Below are 11675 nucleotides of genomic sequence, written 5' to 3' on the forward strand. Positions count from 1 at the left end.
TAATTTAAGAACTTCATAATAAGAGTCCGTGGTGCAACGGTGTTTGAAGTGCTTTTCTGGCCCAGCCGGTGCGCTCTCTCCACGGTCAAAGCGGTGCGTAGCGGTGCCARATTCAGAACCTCTGGTAGCCATTTTTCCAGAAAGGCGCAGGCGTCCTCTCCCTCTGCGCCCTCGGGAAGGTTAACCAGTCTCAGGTTTGATCGTCGCGATCTGGCCTCCAAGTCCAACACTTTCCCTTCGAGGTCTTTATTTCTATTTCCCAGAACCTGGACCCTAGCTTGAAGGTTGGTGATGTTATCCTCTGCTGCAGATATCCGCACCTCCGCTTCACCAACCCGCTCGACGCATTCGTTAACATCTTTTKTCACAYTCTCTATTGCTGACAAAATACCATCCAGTCGGGAAGAGAAATCCGATTTCAAATTTGCAATTGCAGCCAGTATTGCCTCCGAACCAGCCTCAACCGTCCTGTGCTTCWCATGTAGCTCGCAGTGTTCCTCCTCCATTGTCTCGCACGCGGTGGTGTTAGCCTCGCTGTTTTCACAGCTAGCTTCAGAGCTCACCTTAGAAGTGAAGTTGGATAACTTCGATTGAGTCGGCTTACTGGAGTTTTTACTGGGCTTCTTTTGTGGGAGAGGCATCACAGCTGTTTTAAATATCGTTGAGTGTCACTTGTAACGAGTATTTTTCCAGGATTTCACAGAAAGGTAGCGGAGCCGAGGCGAGCACGTCCTCCTCAACAAGCCGCCATTACCGAGTCCCAGAATAAGTTATTTAACATATAACAGATAATTATAAGTGGAAAAACTATTCAACATCTATTCTGAGGTTCTGTTGTATGAATGTTGTGGCTCATTTATTTTGATAGGTGTTACTATGAAGCCCAGATTTTTGCTCTGTGAATTGTACAGTATGTACCGTATTTTTAGCCACAGAATCTAGTCTGTAATTGCACTGGATTTGTGATGGTCTTCTGAATAAGAAATAGTTTATCATGCAGCAAAGACTGCTGAAGACCAATGATGATGCACTGCAAAAACATGAAATATTTTTAGTCTAGTTTCTAGTGCAAATATCTTTGTACACTTGAAGGACTAACTCACAAGTGACTTAAGTCAATAGTTCCTTATTATGGATGAAAATGTACTCCTTCATTTAACAGATTATTTCACTTATAACAAGACATTTTGCTCATGTTGTAAGTGAAATAATCTGCCAATGGAACCAGTACTTTCAGTCAATATTAAGGAATTACTAACTTAAAACAAGCTCCTATATCTTGCTGAAAAGTTACTTGTCAGTTAGTTTTGTCTTATTTTAAGTCTAGTAAGATATTTGCACTAGAAACTAAACTAAAATGATGTGTTTTTACAGTGTCCATCAGTGAGGGTAGGATTTGTGAGGGCTAGGGTTACAGACCCAAATTCAAACGCAATGCCTGCAGTTAATAAAGTGAGAAGCTGTTTTAGCAAGAAGAAGAACAAGATGGATGGAGTTTATTTCTAGGAGAACTCGTCTGTTTCCTCTCCGTCTCACCTGTAGTATCTGGACTTGAGCCCCATGACTCCGGGTCCTTCCATTCGGAGGTAAACGTTCTCAAGGTTGAAGGAGAAGGGGTTGGTAAACTGCACAGTGGCCATCATCTCTTCATTCACTCTGCCGCCACCAGACACCTAAAGCGCAAAAAGAAAACGTACAGAAGCCTCAGAAGGTAAACATGAAGGAGGTTTTCTTCGTAAGGAAGAAACTGCTCAGGGCCAATGGTAGTCCAACCCTGGAACCAGTGGATGGCCGCTCCATTTGTCTCCGTCATTGTATGCTTGAGCCAAACATTTTACTTGCCTTGCACCCTGCTGAGGGTGCTGCTACTCACTTCTGTCAGACTGCCAGGGCATCTTACCACCATCAGATTGTGAATGTAGCTTAAAGTGCTTTTGTGTCCTCTAGACTTGATAAAGTGCTATGCAAGTACAGGCCATTATGAAGGACTCACGGTGATTCAGCCAACGGAAAGGTTCGTACCTCAACAGTGAGTTTGGGAGTGTGCAGGGTGACCACTTTCATGGCGGTCACGATACGGCCGGTCTCTTTGATCTTCCCAGTGACTATGAAGTTAAGGTTGGCCTGTTCCACCAGGTGACTAAGATAGTCCCTCGACTCAATCGTCATCAACTCCTTCACACCTGCAACAGTCACAGAAGTTTCTGTCATGATTACCATTTAGGTATTGGCTTGTACTTCAAGAGTTCTTTACCCAGAATGAAAAAAAGACATGAATGCAAATTTCAGACAGCAGATTTCAGAAAACTGAATGCTTCTGAGGTAATTTTGGCTTGATATTTAACCACTTTTCTTCTTGGCAGAATTAGTAATTCTGCCAAGATTTAAATCCACTGGCTTTCTACCATGGACCTGAGTTTAAGGGTTATTTTCAAGAGAGTTGGGGTCAAAGCCATTCCAAAAGCTTAACTTTATCCATTTCAGTGCCAGTTTAAATGTCTATTTAAGATTTCTGCCATTTTAGAACAAGGTGTCCACGTTTCCACTGATGAGATGGTGATTTGAGGAAAAGCTGAATAAATTGGAGGTGATCCTCCCTTTTTATTCCACTCATGTTGGGCAATACACCAATATGTGCCACTATTCTTATTATTATGTCCTAAATAGTGGCGAGCCAGCCAGGAGGTTACGTTGTGTTTTAGCTCTCTTTTTTATAGGACTTTATTACGTTCTACTTTGCTACATTTGGGATCCCATTATTCCACCTTACTATTTTGCTGTAAACATTTGCTGCTATTTATAAATGCTAATAATTTATCTTATGAATTTCATCTAATACATGTAGGCAAAATGACTCTTGTGTTGTTACTTCACCCATTGTAATTTAACCTTTGGGGTTCAGTGAGCAAAAACTAACTCGATGAACACATATCCCATTATGCGCTAATTGTCCAATTAACACAACTAAATATATGCATAACAGAAAATCATGCCCTGTTCTCTCCTTTTTTTGACATGCCAACCTGCATGCGCCTTGTTCTTGTTTTTTTGTTTTGTTTTTTTGTGCTGTATTGCATCATCAGTACAAAGAAAAATACGTATTTTTGCCTTCTTTGTTGCTCTTGAGTCTCCTCTCCTCTACTCACTCTTTTGGGCCGGAACGGTCACAGTGGGGGTCTTGAACAGGAACTCATTGCTAGAGACCCCGGTGTAATACACCACACTGCCGCTGACGTAGGCCTCCACTGTGCGCTTCTGCAAGCTCCGGTTTACGAACTCCACATTGAACTCGAAGTCGTCGCCGACACTGATCTCCAGGGTGGGCAGGACCACGTCCACATCCGCCTCGGGGGGGCTGGACTTCTCCTGCTTGCAGCCGAACTCCTCTGCCTTTTCCAGGACCGTCCGCTCCTCTGGGCTTCCTGCGTTCATATTAGAGCGTTTGATTTTATGATTAAAGGGGAAAGCCAAAAAAACAAAAGCCAAAGCTGATCCTTTTCATGGATTTCATTTAGGACCTCACATCTGACAAACAAATCTGACTTAGATATGAACCAAAAAAAGCGATCCATCAACAAAGCTTTTACCGTCGTTGCTTTACTTTTCCTGTTTATTTTGAGTCATTAAGCGTCAAGGTAAATTTATTCGTTCGTGCACTCTTGCATTTCAGCTGTGACGGCTGGTTAATTTAAAACTATCCTCACATTTGCCAGGAGTGAGGTCTGTGTGTTAAATCAGAAGCAGCAGCAGGGAAAAGCGGGTTCTGCTGCTTCGTTTAGCAGGAGCGCTTGTGTTCGATGTGGTCACTGACCTTCAGGAAACTTGTATTGATCGATGATGTCTCGACGACCGTCGCTTCCCGCAGCCTTGGTCAAAACCATGCGACCCACGTGACTTTTGTTCACTTTGACCGGCTCCAGGGTCCCGTCTTTCTTCCGTGAGTAAAACACGACGTCGCTGTTGACCTGCAAGGAGGAAAGGACAGGAAAACAAATAACAACTGAACCGGGTCTGACCTCTGCTGATCCGGCTGCTGGTCACAGAGTATGACAGGATACAGACGATGGAAATACTTCCCTTTTGGTTGTAATTTCACAGAAAGTAGTAGAGATGAACCAACTAACCTCGGCAAACACAAAGGGCGCATCGAATGGGAAGCAAATCTGTCCGTGTTTTATGGCCAGGACGGATGCAGGTCCACATCTGTACATCCCTTCAAGCAGCAGGAAAGACAACAATCGATGCATTCACTTCACTTTCATATGAGGACAAAACATGCTTTTGTTGTATCACAAAGTGCTGCACCTTCCACGCTTAACGTCTCTGGAGTTTAAGGAGTTTCCTAAACTCAACTTATCTTCAAAGATTTGGTCAGATGAGATTAGGCCTCGTTCCAGTCAGCTTTTCATTCTGTAATCCAAATGTCTTCAGTATGTCTTATGATTAATTAAAAGGAATTGGGGTTGACCTATTATTACACCCATAAGGCCGTTGATTAGACAGAGTCACAAACCCATATCGCCCATTATGAACTATTAAGGCCTTGAAAATGCAATTCAAGTAAACAAGAAAGTTGGTTTGGTACATTTCTCCATTATTTTTACTCAAAATATAAAGCATGACTGTATATTTTACGTTGGAATAATTTAAATTCGTGTTTCAAATTACATCGACAAAACTTCTGATCTTTATTAAACGTCACAATGAATTCTGCTCAAAAACATTCAGTGTGAACAGAGTATTGTCCTCAAGCTTTACAAACTGCCAGCTGCATTAAAATGAACATTTGCCTCAATAAGACACAAGAATCAGATCCATATAATTCATTTCCACCTCACTCACATGCTCACAGGATACAAAAATAGCCGCTAAGCAATCTGGGAAATAGCTCCTCCTCCTGTCTTTTTCTTTCAGTTTTTTAAGTGCTAACCTAAAACCACTAGTTTGTTCAACTTTTGGAGGTTTGACCAAATTAACACAAAGTTAACACAACTTACTACTGAAAGTTTATCTTTCACAAACTCACACATGTAGGTTCAAAATCTAAAACTCAGACATGTTTTTGACTTAAAGAAGACAGTTGACACAACTAAATGTGGCTCACATGTTTCACAGTGCTCAAAAACTCGGCATTCTCGACTGAATCAATTAAGACCAGTGAAATGTTCATTCTAAGAAGCAGCTACTCTGACATCCGGTTGATCCAAAGTTATATTTTCAAGGCCAATAAACGTGGAAGGGGCCGCACGTCCGCTTCATATGGGGGTCGTTTACCGTCGCTGGTTTCCTGTGGCGTCGCGTCCACAACCTGCCAGCCTCCAAAACCTGTAGGCAGGTCCGGTCTGGTCATGTAGCACTCGTTCCAGCAGTGATAGTTCCTGAGAAACACCAAAATGTTCAGAGTTACAGAAAGTGTGAAAAGGTCTCACAGTCTAACTTTTTGGAGCTTTCTTCCTCGGTCGCGTCTGTCATCACTGGTTTTCTCTACATGAGTAACCACAGAGTGAAAAGTTCAGCTCAAATATGTCCCATCTTCAAGAACGGCACTCTGGAGACCAAACCATTTGAGATGAATACGAAGGCCTAATTATTATTACATTAAAAAAAGACAATAAAACAATGCGGGCTTGAATTTCTAATGAAAGTGATTTGCCATTCTCAATCTTTGGCAGCAATATTAGTTGATAACTCAAGTGACTTTAGTAGCTCTTTGGTATCAATTATTGACAATAAATTAACTTTGACATGTTGTTCCAGCACAAGGATCCTCTCTTCCAACAGAAGAAAGGAAAGCAGAGGAGAATAATTCATAAGTTAAACACAGAGAACGGAGGCATGAAATACAATATAATGCATTACAAATTTCTTCTCTTTTTGATTTCTTTTTATATTTAAGTGTCTAAAATCACTAAACATGTTTTAATATAAAACATAATGTGAGTAAATACAAAGGGCAGTTTTGAAATTATTTGTGTTACTTAGAAAAAAACAAAACATAGTTACACACAGACCAGACCTGCGTGTGACTCAATAAATGACATAAACAAGAGCTGAATATGACACAAAGTGGGTTAGCAGATCCTTAACAGCAACACATTATGCTTCAATGAAAGGGAGTGTTTGGTACCAGACAGAGTCCTTGGTGCGGCTTCGATCGATTCTGCCGTTGTCGTCCAGAATTATGTCCAACTTCAGGTTTCCATCATTGTCGTGAGCAGAGTAGTAGTTGGTGACCACCCTGGACGGGATGCCCAGACAGCGCAGGACTGAAACACAGGAACATGGCCGGATCTTAATAAGTATCAACGACCTCTGTCACTTTTCTTAACTTCTGATTTTAGTTCAGAAGGTGCCAACATTTAGTGTAAAATGCACGTGAATTTCTAAAATGTATTTTGTTTGAGATGAGTTCTACATTTGTTGGAAAAATATTTTGTTTACCAGCTTGTTGCTGTTGCTTAAGAAGTTCATGTTTGAAAATGAGTTCATAATTTTGACTCCTATGAAATCACAATTATTTTTTTTAAATGTCAAAGCAAAATTATATTTTATGTTCATATATATATATATATATATATATATGATCAACACAAATTGCTATTCTCTCAGTGTTCAGCTGCAGTTTCTGACATTTTCCTATACGACTTTGGTACTAATACTATGGTATTCATTCTTGTGGAGATCTAATGAATTAAAAAAAAACTTTGGGCTGGCCAGAGGTTAATTCTTGACCACTTTAAATCAAGATCTCACAGGAATTGAAGACAGCGGCGTAGACCCAGCACTGAGCGTAGCACACGGGCATCTTGCTGCCGGAGTAGCTGAGCAGGATGTCGGTGCTGCCAGTCCAGGAAGTGGGCGCCACTCCGTAGGTGTAGTCACCGCTCCAGTTCCCCACCAGCACGCCGTCATCATCACGTGAGTTCAACTAGGAGAGAAAATTGCCTGATTTTTTTTAACGTTTCAACAACATATTTGGGCTTACGTCACTTTTGAATTACTGCAACTGGAGACGTTTTTTTTCTTAAAAGAGCTCCTCACCATGGCAGAGGCCTTTCTGGTCACCTTTATGGGGTCTCCTCTGTTGGTGATTGGCATCTCAGACCGATCCATGATGTACAGACAGGCATCTAGAACTCCAAAGTTGAACTATGAGGTGAAAAAAGAAAAATTAAACCACTAAAACAATCAGAAAGTAGCTGGATATATTCTCTCTTACCTGTCCGTAGTTCCAGTTTCTCTCGGACACGTCATCATAAGCGCCGTGATAGATGATCCCCAACTCATTCATCACACACTCCTGCCTCTCTGCCTCATCGTCCAGAAACACAGCATCGTCTACGAGAGGAACATAAAAAGTCTCAGGAGAACACAAAATCACACCTCCAACGTTTCGATCCAAACAAACCTGCTGCCCAAGGATTGAAGAGGATGTACAAATCTCTGCTGTTGTCCCGCTTCGTCCTACGAATGCCAAACGGAGTCTGCACTGCAACATACATGTGGTATTTTCCCACGATGCAGTTGGCTGCTGGTGTGACACCCATTATGACCACGTTGTTGTTGGACTGGATGACGCGGCCCTCCCAGGAGCTCTGTTGGGTCTTGGTGGGGAACACAGGAATGTAGGTCCCCTTGCTGTACTGAGGGTTGGTGCCTGAGATAAAGCAAGAAGCATCAGCAGGTTCCTGTTGCATGGGTAAAATACGCAGCTGCTGGTATGATTACTAAACCAATTTAAAAGGTATTCAGAGGAATTTGTCTTCCATTGTTCAAGCAAAACCTCAAACTAAGAATCGCTTAGTCAGTGGGGAAGATAAGGTTGAAATACATGGAGAGAGCGATTGTTGAATAAGCTTGTCTTCCAGATCTACCAGAACTTTTCTGCTCTTTTCCCTTTAGCTTACCCAAACGGTCTTCAATTACATTTCAATACATTTCTTAAGGCTTGCTACATTTAGTCTTGAGGGAACTGTATTCCATCTCACTGAATTAGAAGTTTTGTGGGGGGTTTTGCCATAAATTTTTGAACCACTTTTACTCAGTCTCTGAAAAGTCCGTACAGCAACGAGACGTCTAGTTGGAAATGTCTCACCAATGACAAACTCCACGGCAAACTTGTCCTCGTTAGGTTTGTAAGCGCGACTGAAAGTGATCTTGATCTGGAACTCTTGACCCCGGCGGACGATGAGATTGTCGCAGTGGTACAGGCTGGTGCGGTGGTCGGTCTTGTTGGTTTCGTCTCGCCTCCTCATCATGTCCACATCCCAGATGTCCAGGAATTCTGGATGGACAGAAACATGCAGAGCAGAAAGCAAGCAGCCTTAAAACTTGGAGTGAAGATACTGAGGAGCAACTAGAAAGAAAATAAAATTATTTAGCAAGGCCGTTTTTTGCTGTACAATAGACTTTTGTTGGTGCAGTCTTAAAAGTTTTTTTTTTTCATGCTTCAAGGGAGCAAAAAAGTTTAGGGGAAGTTAAATATTGATTCAGAAAATGAATCAGGTTAAGTCTGCTTTAAAAATTCCAATGTTACTCTTCTACAAACGTTTCTCGAAAGTGCTTTTAGCACATTCTCCAGTAAACATGCATTTAGGACCAATCAGCCCTTCAAACCCACAAATATTCAAGTGGCTCAGCAGTTTTTCTAGTAAATGTTCTCTCATCACGGCTGTGAGGTTTCGTCCAAATGTTCAAATGTGGTTGTCTGCAGGCGGTCAGATAAAACTCCAGTAAGTGTTTCAAAAACGTCTGTCACATCTGGGCCCCACAGCTGGAAGTCTGCTCATTTTATCCAGTTTGAACGTCCTTCACCTGTCAATCATGTCCAAAAACGAAGCTGCCACTTCCAGAACAAAGAGACACACATTGTCCTCTAAAGCAAATGACTTTCATCAGTAAAATGTCTTGAGAAGGCAATCTTCTGAATCAAACCTTCTTCTCTCACATTTTAAGCCAAGCATGTTTATGTATGTTCCTGACATCTGTTGCCAATGGTTACGGCCCCTCACCTGTCAGAGGAGGGTATCCTCTCGGACCCGGTGCTACAAAGAACTCTAATTCTGGGATGTCGGCTGCCTCAAAGTTGTCGCTGTCCGTGGGGCCTGACGCTCGGCCCCGGTTGCCCACCTTGGGAGGACGTCCGGCGGGAGGAGCGGGGGCAGCGGAAGGGGTCGGGGTCGTAGCGCCCTGGTCAGACATTTTGACGATTTCTTGAAGCGCTGTATTCCTGAGAGAGAAGAGGAGTGGATAAAGACCAGAATTAGCCACACTGAGTCCGCTCTGCTGATGACAGCATGTTATATGACTTATAACTGGCCGCTGCAATTAAATTTTAAAGCCCAGAGCTGGATTTATTGTGAAAGAGAGTAGGAGGGAGAGCAGGGCTTAGCTGTAGTGTTGAAGCAAGCAGCGTAATAATTGCTCTTTCCAGTGGTTTTGAATTACATGTGGTCACCGTGTGTGCTTGCGCTTTTGCTGGAGTGGGGTATACAGTCACTGCTCTTCCTGTGAGCTGCAGGAAAACACTGCTAGCGTTTAGCAACAAGTATTCAGTGTTTTTATGTGTGTGGAGTATGCTCACACTGCTGCTGAGCGTTCATTCAAGATTAAACGAATCAGAAAGAATTGAATTCAAGAAACAACTTACAGAATATCTCTTTCATTTTAATTTCATTTGAATTGATAGGAGATTATATTTGGGGTATTTCAGGAATGTGTGTACTTTTCATTTCTTCCCATAAAAGCTGCCATTGCGCATGAGTATTGGAGGCATATTTAGCAAAGTCCTAAGCAACATCCTGTCGTTATTATCTACATAAATGTGTACAACAAGACCAGGATCAGAACTTATTCAACTCAACTCAAAGGGATTTTAAAATGCTACTTTTCTAACTTCCTGCAGCAGCTTGTTGCACCGTAGTGGAAGTACATATAGTTTTGTCCATGAGTTTTGTTTTTGATTGAGCAGCACAAATTGTGAAATAAAAGAGCAGACCGTTTTCAAAATGTTCGATAAATAAAAACGTTTCAGCTGGGTATCATTGCATCATCTTGACAGCAGACGAGTCTCTTTGGAAGCCAGAAGTCTCTACATGGAGCAATCTGTTGCCCTGTGTGGCAACCCCAGTCAAGCCCACAATATTTGCTTCTGCTAATTACAATTAGGCTTTTATTCATAATGATTCATGAAGGTTTAACAAACTCAAAGCGTTTGGCTGTTATCCTCTCTGCCAAAACGTCCCACAGAGCCCATATCTTTGGTGCTGCTGTGTTTTTTTCTATTTTTTATTTTTTTTAAATAAAACAGAGCTCTCGCTGTGTTAAATGGTGACTAATGCAGCCGGACGTCGTACCAAACCTCTCTCCGTGTCACACCCACATTATGCAACAGCTGCTCCAGCTCTCAGCCAGGTGTTTTGGCCCTGCGGCTGGAAGCTGAGAGCGCTGCCCCTGCGTGAGATGAAAACAGCTTTTATGCATTTGATGGTTTTCTCCAAACTTGGAACACACTCCTGTCATCATCAGAGCTGCAGCTCCATGCGCTGCCAGCCTCCTCTGCCAGCTGGAGGCATGTGAAGCCCAGGTGGGCGGAGGTCATTTTAGCCGCGTTTCATATCGCACTTGTTGAATAACACTAAGTACTCAGTTGCTCTTTGTTTACTCGGTTTCAGTGTGTAAACAGAACGGGTTACGGTTGAGTATGTCAGTATTTTCAGTCTCCATAATGGTCATTTTTGGGGGTTATTCGTTTAACCTGAAATCATGAAACTTTGTTTCTAGTAACTGAAATGGCCACTTAGTGAAAATACTGCATAGGAGTACAAATTTAAAGGCAATTTTATCAAACCATTTAAACACAGTAGATTAGTGCAAATCAGAGTTTGCATGTCGGTTCAATTAAACTGTTCAAAAGAGAAAATCTGCATTGGAAGCCATGAAGATCCTGGGATCATCCTGAGCACGACTAAAGCTGTGCTTGGCTAAAGGTTCTTCCCGAGCTCGGGTTTTTGTTTGACGCCGTTTTACCGTTTCCTCACAGTCGTTTACCTTCAGGTTACGGTGGAAGTTCAGTAGAAGAAAGTCAGGACAAAGCAGGAGAGACGTGGGAAGAAAGCATAAAAATAATGAGTTCACTGTTGTGGCTTTCAGCAGAGAAAGCAAGAGAAGAGTGGGCGTGTGGAAAGTCCGCAACTCTTCAGGTCTGCATGTGTTTTTGTTTTATCTGTGACTCTGAAAATCATTTAAAATACCCAGAAGGCGGGTAAAGACAACCCCCAAGTCACTGTTGTACTTTGAGGGTTTGATTTTGCTTTCCTGGGTTTTTTTTTCTTTCTGATCCCTGTGTGTCTTTTATTCTGTCATTAAGCCTCGTTTGTCTCCTCAGCTGCTGCCTCGTTCTACTTTTGTCAGATCTCCTTGTTAAATTATGTAATTTCTCCTTGATGTCTTTTATATCGTCTCCCACTTTTTCTTCCAAATTAATCTCATATATTTCCATTTTGGTTTTTCAGCTGTTCCTCGGTGTTGCCTCTAGTTTTCTTTAGTATTGCAACAAACAAGACACATGTGTGTGTGTGTGTGTGTGTGTGTGTGTGTGTGTGTGTGTGTGTGCGTGTGTGTGTGTGTGTGTGTGTGTGTGTGTGTGTGTGTGTGTGTGTGAGTGTGTGTGTGTG

At 42.2% G+C, this 11675-nt stretch overlaps 1 protein-coding gene across 3 annotated transcripts in view; it reads right to left on the reverse strand.

Moving 5' to 3' along the window:
* The window catches only part of f13a1b (coagulation factor XIII, A1 polypeptide b), an 18712-nt gene that overhangs the window by 5313 nt on the left and 1724 nt on the right, over positions 1 to 11675 (reverse strand). Inside the window, exons 2-15 of one of the 3 annotated variants that reach the window (XM_008427945.2) lie at positions 10382 to 10452; positions 9012 to 9229; positions 8096 to 8284; positions 7409 to 7657; positions 7220 to 7338; positions 7042 to 7149; positions 6754 to 6928; positions 6128 to 6266; positions 5275 to 5378; positions 4125 to 4213; positions 3812 to 3965; positions 3147 to 3422; positions 2023 to 2183; positions 1537 to 1673 (exon numbers count right to left, since the gene is read on the reverse strand). In XM_008427945.2, the coding sequence (XP_008426167.1) occupies positions 1537 to 1673; positions 2023 to 2183; positions 3147 to 3422; positions 3812 to 3965; positions 4125 to 4213; positions 5275 to 5378; positions 6128 to 6266; positions 6754 to 6928; positions 7042 to 7149; positions 7220 to 7338; positions 7409 to 7657; positions 8096 to 8284; positions 9012 to 9229; positions 10382 to 10383 (2120 nt within the window). In that variant the 5' untranslated portion in view covers positions 10384 to 10452. Of the gene's footprint in view, positions 1 to 1536; positions 1674 to 2022; positions 2184 to 3146; positions 3423 to 3811; positions 3966 to 4124; positions 4214 to 5274; positions 5379 to 6127; positions 6267 to 6753; positions 6929 to 7041; positions 7150 to 7219; positions 7339 to 7408; positions 7658 to 8095; positions 8285 to 9011; positions 9230 to 10355; positions 10453 to 11675 lie in introns of all 3 variants that reach the window. The other 2 variants (XM_008427947.2, XM_008427946.1) reach the window with 2 other exon arrangements.

Source organism: Poecilia reticulata, linkage group LG14 (assembly GCF_000633615.1).
Source record: "Poecilia reticulata strain Guanapo linkage group LG14, Guppy_female_1.0+MT, whole genome shotgun sequence".
Lineage (NCBI taxonomy): Eukaryota > Metazoa > Chordata > Actinopteri > Cyprinodontiformes > Poeciliidae > Poecilia > Poecilia reticulata.